Source organism: Lynx canadensis, chromosome B1, assembly GCF_007474595.2.
Source record: "Lynx canadensis isolate LIC74 chromosome B1, mLynCan4.pri.v2, whole genome shotgun sequence".
In the NCBI taxonomy this organism is placed as follows: Eukaryota; Metazoa; Chordata; class Mammalia; order Carnivora; family Felidae; genus Lynx; species Lynx canadensis.
This window is the reverse complement of record NC_044306.2, coordinates 40728999-40756351: the sequence shown is the minus strand read 5'-3', so window position 1 is coordinate 40756351 and position 27353 is coordinate 40728999. Positions and strand designations below refer to the sequence as shown.

The 27353-nt window shown below is 40.0% G+C and overlaps 1 protein-coding gene across 1 annotated transcript; it reads left to right on the top strand.

Annotated features, from left to right (window-relative positions):
- The first annotated feature begins 201 nt into the window (after positions 1 to 201).
- AP3M2 (adaptor related protein complex 3 subunit mu 2) lies at positions 202 to 23879 on the top strand. Its single transcript, XM_030312553.1, has 9 exons — positions 202 to 270; positions 1966 to 2308; positions 5843 to 6014; positions 10050 to 10187; positions 17576 to 17661; positions 17917 to 18050; positions 19841 to 20048; positions 20323 to 20467; positions 21614 to 23879. Exons 2-9 carry the CDS (start codon positions 2036 to 2038, stop codon positions 21712 to 21714), a joined length of 1257 nt encoding a protein of 418 aa, XP_030168413.1. The 5' UTR covers positions 202 to 270; positions 1966 to 2035; the 3' UTR covers positions 21715 to 23879.
- The last annotated feature ends 3474 nt before the right edge of the window (positions 23880 to 27353 follow it).

Genomic DNA, 27353 nt, shown 5'->3' with positions numbered 1-27353 from the left:
ACCGGAGGTTGCCGAAGCCTCAACACGGGCCAACTGGGAGCTCGAAGCCAAGAAGAATGTGACCGGCGGACAGCGATCAATCAGAGGGGAGGAGCGGTTAACTGACGTCCAATCAGCGGCTCTTAGGTCCCGGTCGTGGGCGGTGCTGCCGTGAGGCCCGCCGGCCAGCCAATCAGCAGACGAGCGGCCGTCGGCGCGAGTGTGGGGGGCAGCCGGGGGTGGGGCTTGCCCGAGCGTCGGAACTGTGGGCGCTGCGAAGAGCGAGGCTGGGTGAGAAGGGCTGAAGACCCGGTTGGGGTTAGGGGCAGCGCGGGCACGCACCGGGCCAGGGCGGGGGCTGGAGGCTGGGGCACACGAGGGTGCGGGCGGGGGCACGCAGGGGTCCCAGCGGGGCGCGGGTGGCAGGGTCAGAGTTAGGAGATGCGGCGGGATTGACCCTCAGAGCTACGGGATATGGCGGGGAGAGAGGTGAGGGACCAACTACCGGGCTGGGGAGGTGGCCCGCTCCGACCAGGTGGCTGAAGGAGGAGGGGACACTGTTGCCATGGCAACGCACGTGTGCTGTGTGGCGACCTTTTTCACCGCCTGAATGTGCGCACACCTTAAATCCGCCGCCTGATCACCCCCACCCTAAAGGGCCTCCATCATCCTTTGCTCGCAGGCAGCTGGGCTGAGACCAAAAATAACCCTGTTTAGCTGCCGCCTCTCCTCCTCCCCAGCCTGGTTACTCCCCTCCTCCCCTCCCTCCTGCTGTCTCGTCCCCGGGCAGAGGGATTAAGCTCGCCCTGGGGCCCTTGGCACAACAGGCCTTTGCGGTTTGACCACCTGGTCCAGTTCGCAGCCAGCTTGAGGAATGGCCACAGCTGGGGTACAGCGCGGCTGTCTCTTCCTGGGGACTGCACCGTAGAGATGCTGCCGCCTGAGCGACCTGGGGTATCCCTCAGATTTCTTTAAGGCATCCAGTGCAGAGCCTTGTGCATAACAAGTACTCAGAGAATGCGGTCTGACTCCATGAATAAAGACCACAATGATAGCTTTCCACCTATGGACCAGCGCTGTCCAATAGATCTATAAAGCGAACCAGATACGTAATTTTACCTTTTCTGCTAACCACGTTTTTAAAAAAGGTTAGGTTAATTTTAATATATTTTACTTAACCTGACATATCAGAATATCAATATTAACTGAATATTAATTCACGAGTTAATATTAAATTACTGGTATCTAAAATTCCTTTTTAAATACAAGACCTTCAAAATCTGGTGGGAACTTATACTTACCTCACATCTCAGTTCAGACCAGGCACATTTCAAGTGCTCACTGGCTGCATTTAGCTGATGGCTGCCATATAAGACTGTGCAACCATAAGCATTTCTCATTTCATGTGGCTGAATACATAAAACTCCTCAATACTCTTTGAAACTCTCTTCTGTGCAGGGAGCACTGCAATGAGGCAACAAAAAACATGAGGCATGGTCTTTTTTTTTTTTTTAATGTTTATTTTTGAGACAGAGACCGACAGAGAATAAGCGTGGGAGGAGCAGAGAGAGAGGGAGGCACAGAATCGGAAGCAGGCTCCAGGCTCTGAGCTCTCAGCACAGAGCCTGATCCGGGGCTCCAACCCATAGACCAGGAGATCATGACCTGAGCCAAAGTTGTATGCTCAACCGACTGAGCCCCTCAGGCGCCCCATGGCATGGTCTTCTTTGTCAAGGAGCTTCCAGACCAGTTGATATATCAGACATCCAAAAATTAAATTGAGTTTTAAGTGGTAGTAATTAAGGCAATAGTAAAGATAACCAGGCAGTATATAATTGGCAAACAAGATGGTTGATGAATTATCCTTAGGAATTGTAGGCAGGAATACTTCAGGCTCTTAAAGAAGAGGAAGACATGAATCTACTCTTGAAAGATAGGTAGGTGTTTTGGTTGAGTGGAACTGACCATAGCTTCTTTTATTTTTAGGGTTGAAAATTGGCAGTCCTGAGACTTTCAGACTGAAAAAGACTTCTCTCTCTCACTGACAGTCTCCATCATGATTCATAGCCTTTTCTTGATCAACTCCTCTGGAGATATTTTCCTGGAAAAACATTGGAAAAGTGTGGTCAGCCGTTCTGTCTGTGATTACTTTTTTGAGGCACAAGAAAGAGCTACCGAGGCAGAAAATGTACCTCCAGTTATTCCGACTCCTCACCACTATCTCTTAAGTGTTTACCGTCACAAGATCTTTTTTGTGGCTGTGATCCAGACAGAGGTCCCACCGCTGTTTGTCATTGAGTTCCTTCACCGAGTAGTGGACACGTTTCAGGTGCGTGAATGTGAGGAGGCTCATGCGTGTAAATTATAAAGTGTCTGTATAGTTCTGTTTCCATTGTATTCAGCTTCAATTAAGGAACTTTTTAAAAAATCAAAACTGACTTTGCTCACTTCCTCTCCCATCTGATAAGATCCTTGTTTCTGTTTATGGAACTGGCTGCACCTGAAATGGCACATTGAATACTTCTGAACCTGTTGCATGAGGAAGCCACTCTACTTGGTATGATTATATACAGTCATTTTAGTTCTGGAGATTGGAATCGCCCCACTTTTTATTCATAAATCAGAGGAATTTAGTTGGGGTTTTTTTTTTCTTTTTTTTAGTGGACTTGATGCTAGCCATTGTTAAGTACCTTGCTATGAGTTGCATCAAAAAGTAATGAGTGTGTAAAGATACGTATATTTTCAAGTGTTAGAAAAAACTAAGTAATGCTTGTTTCACTCTCCTTGGCAAGAGTAATTTGTGAAGCCAAACTTCATCTTGAGTTTGGAGTGCTTATCCAAAGCATCTGAGTACTAGTGATGAGCTTTCATTGCAAACTAAGATTGGAAAATCTTCTGTTCCTGTAAGAATTTAAGTGACACATTTTACAAGACACAGTTTTCACTTTGAGTTTTTCTTTCAGGAATAGATTTGAAGATCTTGGGGAGCAGGGTACAGGGGAGGTGAAAGTAAGTTATATCAAGATGTCAGCACTATTATTAGCTCAGGATTTTAGGCTTCCCAGACCCTGGATTCAAATATGGGATCCTCCCTCTAAAAGAATTGCTCAAATTCTACCTCTTATGGTCACTTGCCTTTTATTTTATTTTATTTTTTTTGTAATGTTTATTTATTTTTAAGAGAGAGACAGAGCACGAGTGGGGGAGGGGCAGAGAGAGAGAGAGGGAGACGCAGAATCTGAAGCAGGCTCCAGGCTCTGAGCTGTCAGCACAGCCAACGTGGGGCTCACACTCACAAACCATGAGATCATGACCTGAGCTGAAGTCGGACACTTAACTGACTGAACTACTCAGGCTCCCTGGTCATTTGCCTCTTATTATTGTCATCATACAATAAGTGAGAAGCAAGGGCCCTTTGGTTTAATTTCTGTGTCATGTGTGGTCTGGAATTGGTCATATGAATACAGAAATTGTGGAATAAGAGAAGAAGAAGAGAATGATGACTCAGATATTACGGTGAAATTAAAAAATAAGTCAAAGAGTCCTTTCATTTCCAGTCATATCTGTATCACATGTCTGGAAAATGAAAATATATTTTATAATTTTTTTCCCACAAATACTTTCTGGTAGTACTATTCTGGGTTTCCAGTTCTCATGTGGCATACCAGTTCTTTCCCACAGTGAAAAACAGAATTATAAACCCCAGTATGTGGAGTAACTAAAAGTAGAAGAACCCAGTAGTTATGACCTTAAACTACTCTAATTGAGCCTTATTATGATTTCCACATATGATATTTTACCCCATTCTAAGATTAACAGTCCCATTGGTGAAACCCAGCATTTGCTTCATCCCTCCATAGCAATATTTTGTAATCTATTATGAGACAGGAAGTGAGAAAAGTTGTTTAATCTCGTTGAAAACACAGAGGACTTTGGGATAACAGTAAAGTTCCTAGTTTGGAAGTCTGGGACTTCAGAGCTTGTCATTTTTGAAGGATTTGTTAAAAGTAAATGGACATACCCTGATTTTAATGTCTTTTCTCTCTGGCTGCATTATTTGTTTAGTACTAGAATATGAGGGAAGAGTTCCAGCGCTAGAATTGCACATAATTTTGCTATAGCAATTTGTCACACTTACAAGTCTTCTTTCCAACTGCTTAGTTCACGTTATGTCTGATTGACAAAATCTGGTGAGGTGTTTTATTTATTTTTCAAAATAAAAACACTCTTGGGAGGAAATGTGTTACCTCCCCCCCCCTTCTTTTTAAACATTTTTTTTAACGTTTATTTACTTTTGAGACAGAGAGAGACAGAGCATGAACGGGGGAGGGTCAGAGAGAGGGAGACACAGAATCTGAAACAGGCTCCAGGCGGTGAGCTGTCAGTACAGAGCCTGACGCGGGGCTCGAACTCACAGACCGCAAAATCATGACCTGAGCTGAAGTCAGCTGGTTAACCGACTGAGCCACCCAGGTGTCCCCTCCCCCCCTTCTTAAATCCTCATTTTTAAAGAAGTCTTGTTTTAGAAACACATTCCTGACTCTTAAGTGTTCTTGGATATTGCAATGTCTCTGACAATTTTTATTATCTGATGTAATTTTAATTTAGATCACGTGTACAGTCCAGTTTTGGATGTCATGATTTTAGGAGCATGTTGGAAAACTAGAGCGTATCCAAAGAAATAGCAAGATGGTGAAATGATCTAGAAACCATACCATAGCGTGAATAGTAGAAGGATCAAACAGGGTTTGGCTGGGAGAAAAAAAAAATGAAGTGAAAGTTAGCTGTCTTCAAATAGCTGTGGGGCTGTTATGTAAATTTGTTCTGTAAGGCAGATCTAGAAAGCAAATTTCTGTTTAGCAAAAGAAAGAACTTTTGAATAATCAGAGCTTTCCATGAATAGAATGGGCTTTCTCAAAAGGCAAATGGATGAATTCAAGAAGGATTGTATGACCATCTCAGAGGTCCTGTAAAAGATGCCACTGACGTTCCTAGAAGGGCCTCTAGAAGGGCCTCGCTAAATGACTACTAGCATTTCTTTTTCGTCATCATGCATCACGTTTTACAAAGTGTTTTATAATTTACAAAGCATTTCCACATGTATTATCATTTAATCAATCATGCTTAGTTCTTATAACCTCCTTGTGTGTCCAGTGGTATTATCCTGATTATACTAGTAAAGAAATCAAGACCTGTATCAGTTAGCATGACTTACTCTGGTAAGTGACAATAAGATTACCACCCAGGTCTTCTGATTTGGAATCCAGTGCTTTTTCCACAACCCAGATAATTTAGTATCTAAGTTTAGCCTGTGTTAATAAAAAAAGACAAAGCCTTCTTAGAATCATCCTAGCATCTTAGAGACTTTCTGGTGTGCTAGTTCATCTCCCTCATTTCATTTTATTTCCTTCTCAATTCTTATTTGCTGTATCAGTGTTAAGAGATAGCACAACAGAAAGCATTAAGAAAATTTTTAGGTCCAATCTGGGTCATATCAAGTATTATTATTTTGCATAGTTCTTTCAAATTCTTGTTCCTAAGCACATGTAATAGTTTAGGTTCAGTTTTGTATTTGTCATGTTTTGTCTAGTTGAAGAAACTAACCCCAAAAGGTTAAATGACTTACTCTTAATTTATAAAAGAAGTTAGTGATGATACTAGTACTATAAGCCAGTCCACTGTTCTATCTACCAAACCGGGTTGCTTAAGAGAACTAAGGTTATGCTTCATTCCTTCATTGCAGAAGAATATTCCAGAAACACTGAGTAAACACATGGACAGGACTAGGTCCTTATTTTTTAGGAAGATTCTTTTTGTTACAATCTCTGAATGCTATATATTCTACATATTGTATTTTCATCAGGATTATTTTGGAGTCTGTTCAGAGCCAGTGATCAAAGACAATGTGGTTGTGGTTTATGAGGTACTGGAAGAGATGCTTGACAATGGGTTTCCATTGGCTACCGAGTCAAACATCCTCAAAGAACTGATAAAGCCTCCCACTATCCTTCGAACGGTTGTCAACACCATAACAGGTATGGAGAAAGAGGAAACCAAGCTGCTGCCATCCTGGGTGTGGCTTTCTCCGGTGTGGTGCACTGTTTTGAGTGCTTGTCTTTGGGGCTCTCAGATGTCCAGGTGCTTTAATTTTGTTCGTTATAGTCTTTGATTATGACCTGAAATATGTTTTCGTTATGTAGAAAAGGCCTTGATTTCAGTGACAATAAAGTATGCTTCTTTAAAAAGCATTTCTTTCTGATTACAGAAGAAGCACATGATTATTAAAGAAATGTCAGAGATACAGAAAAGCACAAAGACCTTGAAAATAACTTAATCACACCATAATTTTGACATATTTTCTGTGTCTTCTAGACAGATGAATAATGAATAGATGCATAGATTTTTTAAAAACAACTCTTGTCTATTTTTTAAAACTTTCATCAATATTTTGTGAACATTATCCCATTATGATACATTTTCTTCTACATAATTTTTAGTGACTTTATAATTTTCTACCATATGGAATAGACCCTAAGTGATTTGTTCAATCCATATTTATGATGGTTCTGATTTTTTGTTCTTTTAAATAACAGGGAATTAACTCTCTTATACCTAAATCTTTGTGTACATCTTCTTTGATTTATTTTCAGTAATAGAAATGGAAGTGCTAAATCAAAGGGCATGCACATTTTAAGGACTTTAATGCATTGTGCCAAATTGTCTTCTAGAAAATTTATAGTTTCTGTAGCTGTTTCTGTGCATCCTAGCCAATCCTATTATTAATTTTTTCAAATCTTTGGCATTTAATAGTTTAGTCATGTCATATTTACACACTCATTTTTTTTAAGTTTATTTATATATTTTGAGAGAGGGAGAGAGAGAGAATCCCAGGCAGTCTCCACACTGTCAACACAGAACCCTGTATGGGGCTCGAACTCGTAAACCATGAGATCATGACCTGAGCCGAAACCGAGTCAGACCCTTAACTGACTGAGCCACCCAGGCACCCTGCACACTCATTTTTTATTACTAAGGAAGTTAAAACCCATTCGAGTATTTATTGACTGTTTTTCTTCTATAGTGAATTACCTACTTGTGTCCTTTGCCCAGCTCTTCTTTTATTGAAATGTTTTTCTTTTTTTATACTAACATAAATTTTGTTAATTTTTATTCATTTTTGAGAAAGAGACAGAGCGTGAGTAGGGGAGGGGCAGAGAGAGAGGGAGACACAGAATCTGAAGCAGGCTCCAGACTCCAAACTGGCAGCACAGAGCCCAATGTAGGGCTCGAACTCATGAACTGCGAGAGGATGACCCTGAGCCGAAGTCTGACGCTCAACCAACTGAGCCACCCAGGCACCCCTCATACTAGTTTAAAAGAAGTCCTTTCATTTAAGCACATTAAACCATCATGTATATTTCCAGTATACATGATCATTTGTAGTTCTGTATATTTTTTGAATCCTATGTCACAGATATTTTCTCACAATCTGCCTTTTAACATTGTCTATGGTGTTTTTGTTTAGCCACATTTAAAATTTTCTGACTTAGTCATATTAGTCATTCTGCTTCATTCAGGTTTTACATTGTGGGTCTTGCTTCATATATAAACAAGGGTTTGCATGACATTTGACAAACTGATTGAAAAAAACATATATATATTTTTTATGTTTTTATTTTTTGAGAGAGAAAGAGAGCATGGGTGCATGTGCCTGCATGCAAGCTGGGGAGGGGCAGAGGGAGAGAATCTCAAGCAGTCTCCACGCTCAACGCTGAGCCAGGGTGTAGACATGGAGCCCGATCTCACAACTGTGAGATTGTGACCTGATCTGAAATCAAGAGCTGGTTGCTTAACTGACTGAGCCACCCAGGCGCTCCCCACCCTGAAAAATATATTTTTTTTAAGTATAAATTTGCAAGAATACTGGGACAATTTTGAAAAAGTACTGCAAAGGTGGATTTTCCTTGTCAACAAATATCAAGCTATATTAAGTTCATATAGGACAGGAGACAGAAACTCATACATAGATAGATAAGCTATTAAAGGGCAAGACAGTTTTGAAAATAAATATTTTTTAAAAAGAGTAAGAGAGGGGCACTTGGTTGGCTCAGTCAGTTAGCGTCTGACTCTTAGTTTTGGCTCAGGTTATGATCTCCTGGTTCATGGGTTCAAGCCCAGTGTAGCGCTCCTGCTGATGGTGTGGGCCTACTTTGGATTTTCTCTCCCTTCTCTCTCTTGCCCCTTCCCAGCTTGTGCATTCACTGCACTTATGCACTCACTCTCTCCCTCTGTCTCTCAAAAGAAAAGCAAGAGAGAAAATGTGTTCTATCAAATACAAGATATAAAGTTTTGATAATTTTAAAAACATAGTATTGGCCCAGTAATAGACAGATAGGTGGCTAAGATAAGGTAGAATGTTCAGAAACAGACCCTTTCTTTTGTAGGAATTTGGTATAGATAGATGTCATATATATCAAATCAATGAATCAGGGGCCAATTGTTAAATAAACTATATTAGGACAGTCAGCTTTGATATAGAACAAAATGAAGTCCTTCCCTACTCATTCTGGACACTAAATTCCAGCAAAGAGTTAAACATAAACCTTATAATTGTTAGAAGAAAACATAGGGGAATGTCTTTTTGATCTCAGAGAAGGGAAGGTCTTTTTTAAAAAGTATATTTTCTTCTGGTTCTTTTATGGTTTTACTTTTGGGTTTAATTCTTTAGTCTATTATCTTGGTATACAGTATCAAGTAAGGCTCTCTTTATTTCTCCAAAATTTCTACCAGTTTTCCTAGCACCATAACTTATCCTTTTCCCCTGTTTTAAAATGATATTTTTATCTTGTACTGAGTCATTATGGATTCTTGGTCTGTTTTTAGGCTTTCCTGCCTTATCATACTGCTTTAATTATTATTATTATTATTTTTTTATGTTTATTTTGAAAGAGAGACAGAGCATGAGCAGGGGAGGGGCAGAAAGAGAGGGAGACACAGAATCCGAAGCAGCTTCAGGCTCTGAGCTGTCAGCACAGAGCCCGACACGGGACTCATCTCATGAACGGTGGACCTGAGCTGAAGTCAGATGCTTAACTGACTGAGCCACCCAGGCGCCCTATACTGCTTTAATTATTATAGCCTAATGACATGTTTTAACATACGGTGCCTCTTTTTAAGAAAAACACATTTGTTGGGTTTTTCAATAATCTGGATTCATTTAACTCTTAAACTCTTTGTTAGTGCCTGGATCATTTATAAATACTATGGAGTCATTTTTCTGAACTTCTCTTAAATCTAGAAAAAGATACCTGAGCTGAAAGTACCTTTTGAAAAGCTGAAATGTTGTGTAAATATGCTGAATATATGCGTGTGTTTAATGTTTCTTTCTTTAGATTAAAAGGTCCAGGTTACAAAAGAAGGAAATAGATTTTTAATTAGTTATAATATTTCAGAATTTCAGTATAGCACTTTTGAATTAAAAAAATATTTTTGATGCTTGTGGGAAGAAAAAACAAGGAATTGATTTGCAACTCTTAGGGAAAGATCTAATTTGTATTATTTTCCTAACATTCAGTGTACATTAGTTGTAGTAAAATGTATACATTTTAATACCTAGCATAAATGTACCTAAGAACGCCTAGCATAAATGTACCTAAGAACGTACCTTAAACTAGAATACTGTTTTTACCCATGAAAAATTTATATTTATGTAGATTACCATCCCTACTGAAAGCCAATACATTATTTAAGCTACAAGCTATTGTGAAATTTGAGAGACCAACTTCAGGTTTCTTTCAAAACCAAAATATGATATCTGTTTCTCAAGTAACTTTTTTAACCTTTATTCTGGTCGAGGAAGCAGACCAGATGGCAACAACTTTTTAAAATAGACTAGGTTACCCATATATAAGTTGGGAAACTCTTATCTTTTTTTTTTTTTTTTAATTCTTCAATTGAGTGCATGAAGAGTGGGAGCATAGAAACTCCTAGGGAAGTGTTCTATGATTATTAGATAACTGGTTACATCTAACCACAATGGAATTAAATTACAGTAATATTCATTATCTTAGGAAGCACCAATGTGGGTGACCAGCTTCCTACTGGGCAGCTGTCAGTGGTGCCCTGGCGACGGACTGGGGTGAAATACACTAACAACGAGGCCTATTTTGATGTGATCGAAGAGATTGATGCCATCATTGATAAATCAGGTAGGTGTTTTTAATCTGTTTTCAGAACTGGAAAGTATAAAGATGGGGTGCCTGGGTAGCTCAGTCAGTTAAGTGTCTGACTTCAGCTCAGGTCATGATCTCATGGTTTGTGAGTTCGAGCCCTATGTCAGGCTCTGTGCCGACAGCTCAGAGCCTGGAGCCTGCTTGATTCTGTGTCTCCCTTTCTCTCTGCCCCTACCCCGCTTGCTCGCTCTTTCTCTCTCTCTCTCTGTCTCTCAAAAATAAACGTTAAAAAAATGTTTTGAAAGTGGAAATAGTCTCCTTCATATAATGCTTGCTAGTATCCCATTCAAGATCATTCATTTTAACTTAGTGCCTACTTTGTGTCAGGCGCTGTGCTGGGTACTAGGAATAGACTTAAATATTATAATGCAGATGACACAATCATATATATAGAAACCCCTAAATACTCGACAAAAACTCTTAGAACTAGTAAACAAATTCTGTAAAGTTGCAGGGTACATAATCAACATATAAAACATTTCTAAATATAATGAACTATTCTAAAAGAAAATTAAGAAAACAGTCTCATTTACAATAGCAACAAAAAGAACAAAATAGTTAGAAATAAACTTAACCAAACTTGTACTCTGAAAATTATAAAACATTGATGAAGAAAATTAAAGAAGACACAAATAAGTGGAAAGACATCCTGTGTTCATGGATTGGTAGAATTAATATTATTAAAATGTTCATACTACCCAAAGTGATCTACAGATGCAGTGTAATCACTGTCAAAATCTCAATAGCATTCTTTACAGGAATAGAAAAACAGTCCTAAAATTCATATGGAACCACAAAAGATTCCAAATAGCCAAAGCAATCTTGAGCAAGAAGAACAAAGCTGGAGACTTCATACTTCATGATTTCAAAATATATTGCAAAACTATGTAATTGAAATAGTATTATACTGACATAAAAGTAGACACATAGACCAGTGAAACAGAATAGAGTGCTCAGAAATAAATGGGGCATCTGGGTGGCTCAGTTGGTTAAGCGTCCACTCTTGATTTTGGCTCAGGTCATGATCTCATGGTTCATAAGATTGAGCCCGCATCAGGCTCCACACTGAGCATGGAGCCTGGGATGCTCTCTCTCCCTCTCTCTCTGTCTGCCCATCCCCCACTCGTGCTCTCTCTCAAAATAAATAAACATTCAAAAAATATCTTTTAGGGGCTCCTGTTGGCTCAGTTGGTTGAACGCCCAACTTCAGCTCAGGTCATGATCTCACAGTTCATGAGGTTGAGCCCTGCGTTGTGCTCTGTGCTGACAGCTCAGAGCCTGGAGCCTGCTTCAGATTCTGTGTGTGTCTCTCTCTCTGCCCCTCCCACATTCATGCTCTATCTCTCTCAAAATATACATAAACATTAAAAAAATATTTTTTTAATTAAAAAAACAGAATTGGTTAGTCCTTGTGAGGGGCAGTCTTTAAAAAAAATCTTCTGAAAAACTGATTTTTATTTTTTATTATTTTTTTTTTTTTAATTTTTTTTTCAACGTTTATTTATTTTTGGGACAGAGAGAGACAGAGCATGAATGGGGGAGGGGCAGAGAGAGAGGGAGACACAGAATCGGAAACAGGCTCCAGGCTCTGAGCCATCAGCCCAGAGCCCGACGCGGGGCTGGAACTCACGGACCGCGAGATCGTGACCTGGCTGAAGTCGGACGCTTAACCGACTGCGCCACCCAGGCGCCCCGAAAAACTGATTTTTAAACATTTACAGTCAACTGATCTTCAACAGGAGAACCAAGATTGTACCATGGGGAAAGGATAGTCTCTTCATTAAATGATGCAGGGAAAACTGAGTATCCATATGTGGAAGAATAAAATTGGACCCTTACCTCACACCAAAAAAAAAAAAAAAAAAAAAAAAAAAAAAACCTCAAAATGGATTAAAGACTTAAATGTGAGATGTGAAATCATAGAACTACTAGAAGAAAACATAGGGAAAAAACTTCTTTTTTGGGGGGTGGGGTAGGGGAAAATTTCTTGACACTTGTATGGGCAATGACTTTTTTTGGATTTGACACCAAACGCAAAGGCAACAAAAAGCAAAAATAGACAAAAACTAAAAAGTTTCTGCACAACAAAAACAGTCAACAGAGTGAAAAAACAACCTGTTAGAGAAAATATTTGGAAACCATATATCAGATTAGGGGTTAGAACCAAAATATACAAAGAACACACAGAACTCAATAGCAAAAAAAACCAAATAACTTGATTAAAAAGTGGGCAAAGGATCTGACTAGACATTTATCAAACAAAGACATACAGATGGCCAATAGATGTATAAAAAGGTGCTCAACGTCACTAATTATTAGGGAAATCAAAACTACAATGAGATATCACCTCACAGTAGTTATAATGGCTAGTATCAAAACAGCAGACAATAGTGTTAGTAGTGTTGTGGGGAAAAGAAAACCCTAGTACACTGTTGGTGGGAATGTATATTGGTACATTCATGGAAAACTATCAAAAAAATAAAAAATAGAACTACTTCGTGATCCAGTTTTCCCACTTCTGGGTGTATCCAAAGGAAATGAAAGAATTAGCTCGAAGAGGTATCTGCACTCCCAAGTTCATTGCAGCATTATTCACAATAGCCAACCTAAATGCCTTTTGATGGATGAATGGATAACGAAAATGTGAGATAGACATGCACACAGGCATGTTATTCAGTCACAAGAAAAGAAGGAAATTCTGCCATTTGCAACATGGATAAACCTGGAGGACAGTATGCTAAATGAAATAAGCCAGAGAGAGAAAGACAAACACTGCATAGTCTCACTTATCTGTACAATCTAAAATAGTCAAATTCATGGAAGCAGAGGGTAGAATGGTGTTACTAAGGGCTAGTGGGTGGGGGAAGTGGGGAGATATTTGGTCAAAGGGTACAGAGTTTCAGTTATGCAAGATGAGTAAATTCTGGAAATGTACAGCACAGTGACGATAGTTAATACTGCATTTTATACTTTTTCTCAGCTTTATTGAGGTATTATGGACAAATAAAATTGTAAGATATTTAAAATGTATATTGTAGTGATTTGCTGTATGTATTCATTTCAAAGGATTCCCCCATCTAGTTAAATTAACACATCCATCACCTCATCATAATATGTATTGTATACTTGAAATTTGCTAATTAATATGTTAGTTAACTTGTTTGTGGTGATCATTTTGCAATGTATATATATCAAAATATCAAGTTGTATACCTTGATTACATACAGTTTTTGTTAATTATACCTCAATAAGGCTGAAAATGGCAATTCAAAATAATATGATGCAGACCAATGCTTGTTGGTGTTACAGATCTTATCCTCTTAAATAAAAAAATTGTTCTTTAATGGTGTTCTAGATCTTGTCCTCTTAAGTAAAAAAAGTAGCAAACAAATCTCTTTTAGATTTCCTTTTGAATGTATTTGACTCCCAAATCTGATGGCAGAACTGACATTGTAATCACTAAAATTCAGGGAGCCTTCTTTTCTATCTGTTCTGAATTACAGCAATATGTCCTAGAGCTTAGAAATTTGTAGAAAGTTCTTTTCACATTAGTGAACTCATTCATTCAACAAATGCTTATCGAAAACCTGTTGTGTTGTAGCCCAGTGCTGACTAATGGATATTTGATCATGAACAAGATACAGTGAAGGAATATTCCAGGTCACACAGTCCCCTCCTCATTGAGAATCTTTGCTGATAATAGTGTAATAATAATAATGACAGTGGTGTGTAATGGGAGGTATCACTACTGTGAGGATGTCATACATGAGAATTATGTGGAGAAAGAAAAGGCTAAGGATTCCTGGAAATGAGCAAGGGAAGAAGAAATGAATTGCAAATGAAAAGACAACAAATACATATTTGAAGATGAAATATAGAAATTCTCAAAAAGGAAAGGAAACCCAGTAATTAAGTTATTGAATAGCGACCTATAATATCCCCTTCCCACACATATAGGAAAACAACAATTCTTTGTTAATAATGAATAAAGATATGTCATTTACAGGGACAATTGGTAGTCTGTCAAAATAGAGGGGGTCTACATCTTTCCCATGACAAGCCTTGGGAGATTCTTGTTATGTAAATGTGGGTGGTGGCCACTGGCTTTTGGTTCAATAATGATTTCAACATTTTTTGACTAATAATTTCTAAATTCTGCAGCAAAGTCTTTTCAAAACCTTAATCCTGAATTGTGTTCAATACACAAAGTTCTGGACCTCTTTATGACCTGACTTTATTGTAGCTATTGTTATTGACAGTGATCGTGATTATGATGTTATTTTGTTGTTGACAATGATGAGGTTCTACAAACAAAGGAGACAAAAGAGGCCAGAAAGAAAGAAAGTGAGAGTTTATGGCTGCAGAAGCTTATTTAGAGTCTAGTGAGGAAGAGGGAGGTAAAAAGAATATAAGCGATGTATCCCACCCATCCAGAGCAAAGTGTAAAGAGAGCTGATAGTGTTTATGCTTTATCAGTAGAATGAATGGAAGTTATTAAGACCCTCAGGGATTTGGGAACAAAGTAGGTGCAAACACTTTAAGGTGAGTAAAATATTTTTGGGAAATAAAGTAGTTCAGCATGAATGCATTGAGAGGCATTAAAAAAAAAAAAGTAATGAGGCTTTAAAACTAAGTAGGCAGCAATTTTTCATATTAGCCCAAAACTGGAAATAACCCAAATGTCCACCAGTAACAGGACACAAATTTCAATATGGTCCCATAAGAGAGTACTGTGTAGTAATGAAAAAGAATGAATAATCCATATATCCAGCACATGAATGAATCTTACATTGTTGAGTAAAAAAGATAGATGCATAAGATTATATACAGTTATATACATTTATATGAAGTTTGAAAACAGGTACAACTTCATCAAAAGTAACAGAAGTCAGAACTAGCATGGGGATGCAAGAGGAGCATGCTGGGATGCTAAGAAGGTTCTGTGTCTAAAGTTATTTACTGTGGAGGAGGAAAAGGCAGTGTTACTGCACAGGGCCCTCGATCCCCAACCTCCCATCATCTCTTCCCCTGTATGCATCTGTCCATATGGCTAACTTTTGACATGTATATTTTTTTCGTTGTTTTTTTTTTTTTTTAATGTTTATTATTGAGAGACAGACACAGAGCATGAGCAGGGGAGGGGCCAAGAGGTGGAGAGACATAGAATCTGAAGCAGGCTCCAGACTCTGAACTGTCAGCACAGAGCCCGACAAGGGGCTCGAACCACAAAGCGCAAGATCATGATCTGAGCCAAAGATGGACGCTTAACCAACTGAGCCACTCAGGCGCCCCTTGACACGTATATTTTTACAACCTGTAAATTCTGAATCAGCCTGTCTTGTTTAGACTGTATACATTCTTATATCTAACATTCTTGTAACTACTGTGTGATCAGTAAGATTCCTAGAAGAAATTCTGCTTTAAAAAAAAAAAAGATTGCCAGGTGGAGAGGGGTGACATATATTCTACATTAATGGGTGGTCAGTCTGTAGGATCTTTAAAACAAGTATATTGTTAACAAATATATTATAACAAAGGTGAATAGAGGCACAACTAAAAACGGGAAAAAAAAGGTTCTGTATCTTGATGTGGGTGGTATTTTCATGGGGTGTATACATATTTAAAAATTACTGAGTCATACATTTAAGATTTTTGCATTTAAGTAGAAGTTTTCCCACAATAAAAAAAAAGTACACAACAACTGGGTAGATAGTTAGCATGCCTTGCATGCCATTTTAAGGAGAACCATTGGGAGTGATTGAAGAGTTTTTTTTTTTTTTTTTTTTTTTTAAGGTTTGTGTGTTTATTTATTTTGAGAGAGAGAGAACGAGCAGGGGAGGGGCAGAGAGAGAGAGAGAGAGAGAAAGAATCCCAAGCAGGCTCCACACTGTCAGCACAGAGCCCAATGTGGGGCTCGAACCCACGAACTGTGAGATCATGGCCTGAGCTGAAATCAAGAGTCATGATTTCGACTGAGTCACACAGGTGCCCCGCAATTGAAGAGTTTTAAGTTGGGGAGTGACTTGATTCAGATTTGTAGTTGAAAACTATCAGTCTAGTTGCAGTGTGAAGAGTGGCTTCAACTGAAGGCAGGGAAACCAGGAGGCTGCCAGCTGAAGTCCAGGCACAAAATATAGATTCCATAATGGTGGTCAGGAAGGAAAGGAATGAATAGATGTAAGAGACAGAAGTCAGAAAAGAGAGGAATTGATAATTGATTGGATATGAGCACTGAAGAAGTATAGTTAGTCAAGGATGCATGTATGTTTCTGACTTAAGCAGCAGGTTAGATGGTACTATCATAAAGAAAGAAAATAGGGGGCACCTGGGTGGCTCAGTCTGTTGAGTGTCTGACTTCAGCTCAGGTCATGATTTTGTGGTTTGTGAGTTCAAGCCCCACATCAGGTTCTGTGGTGACAGCTCAGAGCCTGGAGCCTGCTTCAGAGTCTGTGTCTCCCTCTCTCTGCCCCTCCCCCACTTGCGCTCTGTCTCTCTCTCTCAAAGATAAATAAGCATTAAAAAAATTTTTTTTAAAAAGAAGGAAAATAGGAGAGCAGATGGAGGAATGGAGCTGATGTGCTCACTTTTTGATGTATAGAGTCTGAAGTGCCTCCATGACATGCAGGTAAAGCTGTCTAGTTTGGCAGGAGTGAGACTGTGAACCTGAAAAAAGACTAGGCTATATTTGGCCATTAATGACAATCGAAGCCTTGGGAAGTAGGTGAAGTAACTCAAGGAGACCATGTTGAGTGAAAGAAAAGAGACGTTCAGAATTGTGAAAACACATCAGCATTCAAAAGATGTGCAAAGAAAGAGAGGCCTGCAGAAAGCACAGAGGAAGAGGAGCTAGAAAAACAGAAAACTAGGCGAAGTTAGGAGAAAGGAGTGTTTTACAAAGGAAGAAGTGGTCAAAAATGGCATGTTGCAGACAGGTCCTGTGGGATAAAGACCAAAAGTGCCCACTTGATTGAGCAGCAGAGCTCATTGGGAACCTTAGGGAGAGCAGGTTCTGCTATGATGTTTTCTGAACCATTGGTTATGATGACACCCTTTTTGATTCTGGGGCTAGAATGAAAACTTCTTTAAGCTAATTGTCTCTTTAATCTTTTATCCCCATTGCTTCATCCTAGTGTCTCATACTTGATATGCAGCTGATAAATGTTTGGAAGGATGGATCAATGGATTAGGTAGATGAACTGGATAGATGGACAGAAGGAAAGGAGAAAGGGAGGGAGGGAGAAGAAAAAAGTTGGGAAGGAAAAGAGAAAGTTAAAGAAGGTGGTAGGGAGGAAGTAAGTTGGTTGGGAAGGAAGGAGAAGCATTGAATAGCTTCTTACTTTCTCTTTGTTTTGTTCCTATCTCAGGTTCCACAATTACTGCTGAGATCCAGGGGGTGATTGATGCCTGTGTCAAGCTGACTGGAATGCCAGACCTTACGCTTTCCTTCATGGTAAAATCCTGAACCACAGGTTCACATCTTGGGATGGGAAATTAACTGTTTCTGGAAAGACAGTGGTGAGAATGGAATGGAACAATAAGAAATAAGGACAGCTACAAAGTTTATATCAGGCTTGAATTTTCTATAAGTAGCTACAGAATTTCTGTGTGCATGTGTTTAAATAAAAACAACATCTGAATGACTTTCCTGAAAGAAATATGGGTGTTTAATTCCTACTTCTTGCTTTTCCTTGCCCGGTAACTACAGAATCCCAGGTTGTTGGATGATGTCAGCTTCCATCCTTGTGTCCGTTTCAAGCGCTGGGAATCTGAGCGTATCCTCTCCTTCATTCCTCCTGATGGAAACTTCCGCCTGCTCTCTTACCATGTCAGTGCACAGAAGTAAGCAGCCCTTATAATTAAGAACAGAATCTGTGTATATGTGTATATGTGGAAACAGTATCCGTAGTGATTAAGGACTCAGGTTATGGATTCAAATTCCAGCTGGGTTCAAATTCCAGCTTCTGTACTTAACTAATCAGGTAACCTCAGGTGAGTTGCTTAACCTTTCTGTGTCTGTTTTCTTATCTGTAAGTGGAAAATGAAAAAAGTACCTTGTTTGAGGATTAAATAAAGCAATCTAAATAGTGCTTAAGAGGAAGTTAGTGCTCATAGTTTGCTGCTGCTATTTTTGTTGTTGTTATTATATGCCTAAACAAGAACTTTTTTTCTCAGATTGGAATCTGAGTACACCTGTATTCAATCCCCCTAACCCAAAAGAGCATTAAATTATGCTATGAGAAACTATAAAAGGCAGTCATTTTTGGTCTTGAACATTCTCTTTAATATCTTGTCTAAGGACTTTTATTTTTATTTTTTTAAATGTTTTATTATTTTTTTGAGAGAGAGCATACAAGCAGGGGAGGGGTGGGACAGAGGATCTGAAGCAGGCTCAGTGCTGACAAGCTGACAGCAGAGAGCCCGATGCGGGGCTTGAACTCAGAAACCGTGAGATCATGACCTGTGCTAAAGTTGTATGCTCAACTGACTGAGCCACCCAGGTGCCCCTGTCTTGTCTAAGGACTTTTAGAAGGTGTGTAGTAGAAGATATACACACTGAAAAGAGCTATGACACCTCAGAGCCACCAATACTTTCCTATGTGATTTGGAATAAATAACTTAGGAAAATATCTGCGTGCTTGAGAGCAAAGACTCTGGACTCAGTCTGCCTGCACTTAAATCCCATCTTTAGTACTTATGATACATGACCTTGGGCAAATTACTTAATCTTAGTGAAGTATAAGGACATCATGATTTATCTAGAAAAACAGGACAATAGCAGTAGCTACTTCATACTTATTAAACAAGGTAATGGAACTAAAACACTTAGCATAGTATTGGCACACAGGAGTGTTTAACAGATGTTAAAAACTGTTATTGCTTTGGTATTAATCTGTGATTTCTGTTTCCTGTTCTGTCCTATCGTGACAACCTACCATACCTCATAGGGTTTTTGTGAGGATCAGAGAAAGTCAGGTAAACGCACTCCCGAGATACTATCAAAGGTCCATGAGGTATGCATGTTACTCTCCCAAGTACAGATAATTATTGGTCACATGTCGTAAAGTAAAACACAGAAATATGGTGACTCCTAATTTTGATCTGTAATGCCTTTCTCATAGTAGGCTTAGTATACTCTTTGATTTTTGTTATCTTATTCAGTCATTGGAAGACTTAGTTTATTTACTAGACAGCGTCTTAGCTTTACAAAAAGAAAAAAAAATTAAAGATTACTGTTTTTTTTTCCTGTGTTTATTTTTTAATATAAGGAGTAAAGAAGTAGGTAATAATACTTAAAAGTCCTTAGACAAGATATTAAAGAGAATGTTCACGACCAAAAATGACTGCCTTTTATGGTTTCTCATAGCATAATTTAACGCTCTTTTGGGTTAGGGGGATTGAATACAGGTGTACTCAGATTCCAATTTGAGAAAAAAAAGTTGTTGTTTAGACATATAACAACAACAAATATAGCAGCCGCAAACTTAATGAGCACTAACTTTCTCTTAAGCACTAGATTGCTTTATTTAATCCTCAATGAGGCAAAAAAAGCACTTAGGATAAAATGAGAAAATGTTGCCATTGTTTCCAGTATAGTAATGAAATTGGTTTTTCGTCTCTCCCTTTTCCAGTCTGGTGGCAATTCCAGTGTATGTCAAACATAACATCAGTTTCCGGGATAGTAGTTCACTTGGACGCTTTGAAATAACGGTGGGACCGAAGCAGACTATGGGGAAGACCATAGAGGGAGTGATTGTCACCAGCCAGATGCCCAAAGGGGTCCTGAATATGAGCCTCACTCCATCTCAGGGGACACATACATTTGACCCAGTTACCAAGGTAGGAGGAGAATAAGCAGGAAGTTTTGAATTGCTGATGTTAAATAGAAGTCATTATGCAGGAGCTCTCCAATAGACTTTCCAGCTTGTTGAAAGGGGAGCTTGATCAGAGGGACATCGTTTTTTCCTTGAGGTAATTTATGGTGACAAATAGTTTTCTCTACTGAAAACCAGTTTAGAGGCTGCTTGTAATACTGTGAACAGATACCCTGAGGTTAGAGATCGGCCACCTCAAATGACGGCTTCCACTGTAACTTCTTTCTTTTTCTTTGAAGATGCTGTCTTGGGATGTAGGAAAGATAAATCCCCAAAAGCTACCAAGTTTGAAGGGGACCATGAGTCTTCAGGCTGGAGCTTCCAAACCAGATGAGAACCCCACAATTAACCTGCAATTTAAGATCCAGCAGCTGGCCATTTCTGGTAAGTGATTCTCGGCTTCAGTGGCTTGATGAGAACAGAAGTGGCTTTCTCCATTAGGACGCAGACATCAGAAAACATTCTGCTGACTCCCTGTTTACAGAGTTTGGTTTCATTACCTGATAGGTAATCTGGAGTAAAATCTTTCTAGCATTTCTAGGGGAAATCTATAATCCTTACTTTCTGAAGTTGGATTAAGGGACCTGACCAAAAACGTCTAAGATGCAGTTGAGAAGGAAACAGTGTAGGTGGACGGGGCATTCCCCAGCAGGTTTTGAGTCATCCTAGGGTTGTCAGTTTGGGGTTCAAAGGTTTTTAGCATGGGAAGGCTTCTGCATTCTCAGCTGGTCACTGAAAAGAATAATTTCCCCTCCATCCTCCCAGTTTCAGAAGACTTTCGTATTTGCTTTTATGAACATGTGGAACCCAAGTCAGCCCACTGTAGTCTACACCTGTCTTAGGATGATGATGATAGTAATAGTTACCATGTACTGGGCATTTACTATGTGCCAGGCAGTGTTTTAAGCCTTTGTCATCTGTTTTATTATTTAATCCTTAGAACAACCATGTAAGTAAGATAGATAGGAGATGACTTCAGCTTTATATGAAGTTCCTATTTTTCTTTACCAACAAAACTTATCTAATTTAAGTGATTAGCATTCACTTAAATTAGAAACTCATCATAAATGTTAGAGACCTATACAGTATAAAATGTGTTCTGCTTAATGCAGTGAGAATACTTATAGGAAACACTCATTTATTAATGCATTCACTGAGTTATGCTTTATTTCATTATTCATTAATTTCATTAATTCATGTATTCTGTCCAATAGCTGGACAAAAACATAGAGTGGTCTTATTTTTTCCTTATCCTCCTTTCATCTGCATATAACTTTCTGCCCTTCCCACTTTAGAAACAGGTCTTCTAATAGGATAGCTTCTTGTTGGAGCAATTTTTTATTATCAGTGTGTGGGCCAAGAGTGACAAATCTGTGAGCCTCAGAAAAGTGAAATAAATAAGGGAAAATTATTATTATTTTTCTGGTTCACTGTTATAGCTATCTCTATCCCACTGATCTCTGAATTGAAATGAATTTAGACAGATACGCTACATGCTTCTTTTGAATAATGCTTATGTTTTCCTTCCAGGACTCAAGGTGAATCGTCTGGATATGTATGGGGAAAAGTACAAACCCTTTAAGGGTATAAAATACATGACCAAAGCTGGAAAATTCCAAGTTCGAACCTGAAGGGAGAGTTTTGCAAAAAGAACATTCACGAATGCTTTTTTGTTTCTTACTTGTCTAAAAGTAAAAAGTAATCAGCCTGTCTCCTAGGTCAGTATCCCCTTTTGGACCCACCCACTCCCTTTTTTCCTTAGCCTGCAGTGCCGTGGAGCTAATCAAGGGAGAGAAGGGTTGCCAGGGAGAACCAGACCGAAGTCAAACACAATCAGCACCAACTCAGTTCTGAGAGAAGAGCTGTGTGACAGAGGGTAGAGATACCTAATGCCATATTGAACTATTTTGAACATGGTTACCATAGAAAAGGACTAGCATTTGTTACTTGCTTGGCTTTACTTCTCTAAAGTCAATGAACGACTTCTGTTTGTTGTTTAAGGTGGAGAGAAAGATAAGAAAGAAGGAAAGAAAGCTTGGAATAAAATGAATGCTAGTCAAGGGAAGGTCAGCAAAGGGTCTGACCTTCGAGGGAGAAGAAAGGAAGTGGTAGTAAAGACGTGTGAGTACACGTGCTCAGACGAGAGGCGGGGGGAAGAGCAGTCAAGCCCCACCGGGAGGACGGTTGGAAAGAATAGAGTTGAGTTGGTTTCTTTCTGATCCCTCTACTTTGATATACATATAAAAAAATTACTAGTACTTCTAGAAGTGAACTGGAAACTTCTTAAATTCGGGTCCGCTAATGACATGGAAGACTCCATTAGAATCAGATTTTCCTTTGAAGACTGCCACTATCTGACCAGTTTTCAGACACTAACGACTGTTAGCCTTTAGCACCTGGCCTGTCGTCTGCAGTGAGAAAGTGACCTGCCCTCTTCCTGGTGGGGGGTGCCTGAAATGCCCCTTTCCCTAACCCAGAAGAATTCTACTCATGTCACAGAATTCACCAGCCTTTTTCCTGTTCCACAAGGACAGTTTCAGAAAAGCCAATCCCATAATCCCCAGGGCAGCCAGATTCTGTGTGTCACAGTATTGAAGTGTAGGTGGCCAACTCATTCCTCATGAAGTACATCACAGCTGTAACCCAGTGGTGACTCCCTATTTACTCTTGTCAGTGCTAGACTGGTGCTGGAGTCTAAGCCTTGCTGTCTGAAACTTTTCCAGCAGTAACCCTAAGTAAAAAAAGAAAGCTTACTGTCCAGGGGTATGGTTCATCCTGGAAGCTGCTCAGTAAAGTTGATTTCCCTGGAGTCTTCTGTGCTGGACTGTAATAGATTTATCAACAATATATATACCTACCTATCCATCTTTGTTTCAAGGCAAAAAGAAATTCCCTAAACCTTTGAATAAAACTGATGTTGAAGGAAGATGGGCCATGCTGATCATGTGTAACCCAGTTTAAGGAACATGGCAACTGAGGAAGTACCTCAGACTTTCCCAGTGGGTAATTTTTGCTCTAGTTCGATATACATATTAACCATTTAAATATTTATATAAAAGACAGGTTTTTAAATTCTTACTGCTATAGCTTAAGGAGTGATACTGTGCTCTGCTTCATGCGTGGGGAAAAATGAAGACCTATACTCTTCAAACCATATAATTTTTCTCTAAAGTCCTGTTTCTAAATATTTAAGTAATTTTGTTTTGCTAGTTTTATCTCCCTACTTCCTGGACTTGTTTTTGCTGCAGAGTAATGTTGCTTTGTGGTTTTCCTCTGGGATAAATCATGTTGTATACAAACAGATGTGTTCATAGTCCATCACTCCAGAATTTTCCTGAACTACTATGTCCTATATACACCCCTGGCAAGGTAGGGGAAACATCTCTGCCTCTGTGATCCCAGAATACTTGGAATTACTTCTCCTGAGGGCTCTGAAGGATTTTAAGGTTTCCTAGGTCATAGGAAACAACCAGTCTTGGTTCCTGGATATTTTTAGCTTTATAAATCCAGCTGCTAAATTTCCTTGTGGACAGCTCACCCTAATTTCAAGGGAAGAACTTGAGGAAAAGTAGAGTATCTAGGGTATGGGACCTGCGGGCCTTGGCATATGAAGTAACACGTCACCTGTGTAGCAGACCTCTGGAGCCCAGTGGAGAACATTACTGCTACCATCCAGCAGTGTGTTAACATTAACTAGTGCAGGGTGTTGTGATCGAGCTGTTCAATTCCATAATATGTGTCTTACGTGGAAGTATCTCCTATGCTTAAGTCTTAATAAAGTTCAGTTTTACCAGTCCTCTATGTCCTAAGTGTTTTTGTTACCAGGACTAACAGTGGTGCTATGCCTGGTAGGCCTCAGTAGAAGCAGTAAGAAATAAATCAATTTAGGGAGGATCTTATGATTTTTGTCTCTTCAACCAGCAGGCCTAAAGCCATATGTTATAGTGTGATTTTCTAGTTACCTCTGGAAATAGGAGATGTTGATATAATGTCATTTTTAAGGTTGTAAAAGCAAAGGTTGAGATCATGTTTTCCCCAGTGTGGAAAAGACAAAACCATTCAAGCTGCTGATGGCTATTCTAGTGCTTTCTCTGCTCTCTTGACCTTACGTTGGTCAGTTCAGGCATGAAACAGGGCTTCAAGGTCCTAAGCATCTTTTTTTTTTTTTTTTTTTTTTACATTTTAGAGAGTGAGTTGGGGAGAGTGGTAGAGGGGGAGAGAGAATCTTAAGCAGGCTCCACACCGAAAGCAGAGCCTGATGCAGGGCTCAGTCTCACCACACTAGGGGAACTCATGACCTGAGCTGAAATCAAGAGTCAGATGCTCACCTGGCCAGCCATCTAGGCACCCCAGGTCCTAGACATCGTAATTGTGGTAGGGATTTCTTGGAAGATAAGTCATTGGCAGTCTTTGTAAAGTATGGATACTGGTTGTTATCCCCTATCTGTACTGATACCCTTTTGTAAATCCCTCCTGGCCATGAAGAGGACTTATTTCTGTTCGCAAACCACAGTGGTTGGTGTTTATTAATACTCCATCCCATCTGTCTTAGTCATTGATCTATCTTTTGCCCTCCTGTTTGCACCATGGTGAATTTTGTAAAACTTGTACTTTCCTCTGTGGCCAGTAGGTGGCGATGCCATGCCAGGATGGGATTAATTTTTTTAATTGTTAGAATTTTAAAAGGGGAATTGAATTTGAAACTCTTAAGCCTTCCCCCAAGATACCAAGTACTGGATTGTGTGAGTTTTTGGCTTTCGAAGTTAGACGTGGAACCAGAAGTTTACGACACTCTGTGATCACCAGACTTAAGATCTGGGCTCTAGAAGGGTGGCTATTTCTGTCATCTGAGTTCCTCTAAGTCTCTGCCCACTTAAATGTATTGCACAGCTACCTGATAATCTTTGTTCTTAATTTTGTTCTTCAGGTCTGTTAGCGTCTGTTTGCTTTATTAGCCAGCTGGGGATAAGGAACTATTTAATTTCCCCTTATATGTTGTTCCACGGCCTAAGAAGTTCCAGACATTTTACCCTGAATTTCCTAACCTCCGCTGGGAAATGATGTGTTGTTCTTTGAATGTATTTTAGTATAATTCAAAGGGGTCTCTTTGCAGGGCTGGTACTCTGCCCTGTAGCTCAGTCAGTGGCCCCTTGTGAGCAATTGTCTTCATCCAAGTTGGCCGTTGCTAGGACTTCATCCAAAGGAATGTTGGGGCCTTTAACTTGGCCCACCCCATCAAGGCCTTACTGCTTCAGTTCATATTTCATTCACCCTCTGCAAAAAAGCTTGTCATGCAAAGGGGAGGGCCTGAAACCACCTGGATTCCTGGCAGAGATGTGGGAGCTGGGAGTTTCCTATTGCTGTCCTCAAGCAGTGTTTCTCTAAAATGGCTGAGGTACACTTTGATCTAAAACAAAACCTGCCCCTTGTACAGGGAAGTAGCGGGCAGTCTAAAGTTGAGAAATCTGTGACTTCAGTCTCTGTGATCTGCATTTATTCAACTGCTCCAGGGACTTCAACATTTCAGGGAAGTGGTGGTTTTTTGTTTGTGTGTCTGTTTTTCTCCTTCTCTAAATTAAGTTCTGGGCTTTAGAGGGTTGCTTTTGTGAGCTGAAACTATGTGCTTCTAAGAACGTCTAAACTGAGCAGTTCTAACAGCCTTTCAAGAGACCTTTTTTTCTCCTCTCCAGGAAGCTGTCGGCACATACCCAAGGGCAGGCATCTCAGATTTATTCTGGGATCTGGGATGTCAGTGGTGATAAAATCTGGCAGGCTGCAGCCAGGAATAGGAGTCGCATCTCTAGTTAAGAAAATAATCTAAGAGGGGCGCCTGGGTGGCGCAGTCGGTTAAGCGTCCGACTTCAGCCAGGTCACAATCTTGCGGTCCGTGAGTTCGAGCCCCGCGTCAGGCTCTGGGCTGATGGCTCAGAGCCTGGAGCCTGTTTCTGATTCTGTGTCTCCCTCTCTCTCTGCCCCTCCCCCGTTCATGCTCGGTCTCTCTCTGTCCCAAAAATAAATAAACGTTGAAAAAAAAATTAAAAAAAAAATAATCTAAGAGAAACAGAAAACAGCATTACTTAAGTCACATGGACTGGTCTGGGAGTCCATTCTCTCTGATGATGGGGAAAGCTAAATGGGATGGGAAGAAAATGGTCCAAGTACTAGCCTCTCTTGTCTGCCCAACAGTGGGATGTCACTATGCTAGGGAGGTCGTGCTTTGGTTCCCCTCGCTTCTCCTTCCTACTGCTGTGCTTGCTGGCCACGGAGCCTCCCTGCCCAGTCTGCTATCATTCCATCCACCTCGTGGTTCATTTTCCCTGGCTCTGTTCAGTTCATCATTCCTGTTACACGTAAGCCCCGGTGGCTCTGTGCTGCCTACAGAATGAAGTCCAAAACTGCCTGGCATTCAAAGCACCGTCATCTAAATTCCTACCTGGTTCTTCATGAACTTCACTTCTGACAACCTGTACAAAATCCTCTCCCTACTCCCACTGCTCTTTTTGCTCTCCAGATCTTTATATTTTCATGCAGTGACATTCCTTGCTGCAAGAGTCCCTTGCCCACCCCTCTCCACGAGTCTAAGCCTTACCCAATTTTTTAAAAAGATTTTGTTTATTTTTGAGAGCGACAGAGTGCGAGCAGGGGAGGTACAGAGAGAGAGAGGGAGACACAGAATCTGAAACAGGCTCCAGGCTCTGAGCTGTCAGCACAGAGCCCAATGCGGGGCTCCAACCCACTAGCAGCGAGATCACGACCTGAGCTGAAGTCGGAAACTTAACTGACTGAGCCACCCAGGCGCCCCAAATCTTGGCCAACTTTTAAAAGCCCTACCTGTTTTTTCCTTAAGATTCCTTAATGCAACTGAATGCCGGTAAGTTTCTCTCTGCCGGTTTGTGACCCAACTCTGTTCTACCTTGGTATTTCTTTTTTATTTTAATTTAGAGAGCGAGCGAGCATGTGTGAGCCAGGGAGAGGAGCAGAGGGAGAAAGAGGCTTGATCTCAACAACCCTAGGATCAAGACCTGAACAGAAATCAAGTGTCAGATGCCCAACCAACTGAGCCACCCAGGTGCCCCTATCCTTGGTATTTCTTTAAGTACCTTATTTCCCTGTCAAACCAAGAACTGCCTTCTTCCCCCTTTTTACTGTCCATAGCACCTAGTGGTGTGGGAAACAAAGGCAGAAGGAAATGGTAGATAAATTAAATTTCCTTATAACCTGCAGCCCATTGACAAATACTTGAGGCAGGCAGACTAGAACATTTCTTCAG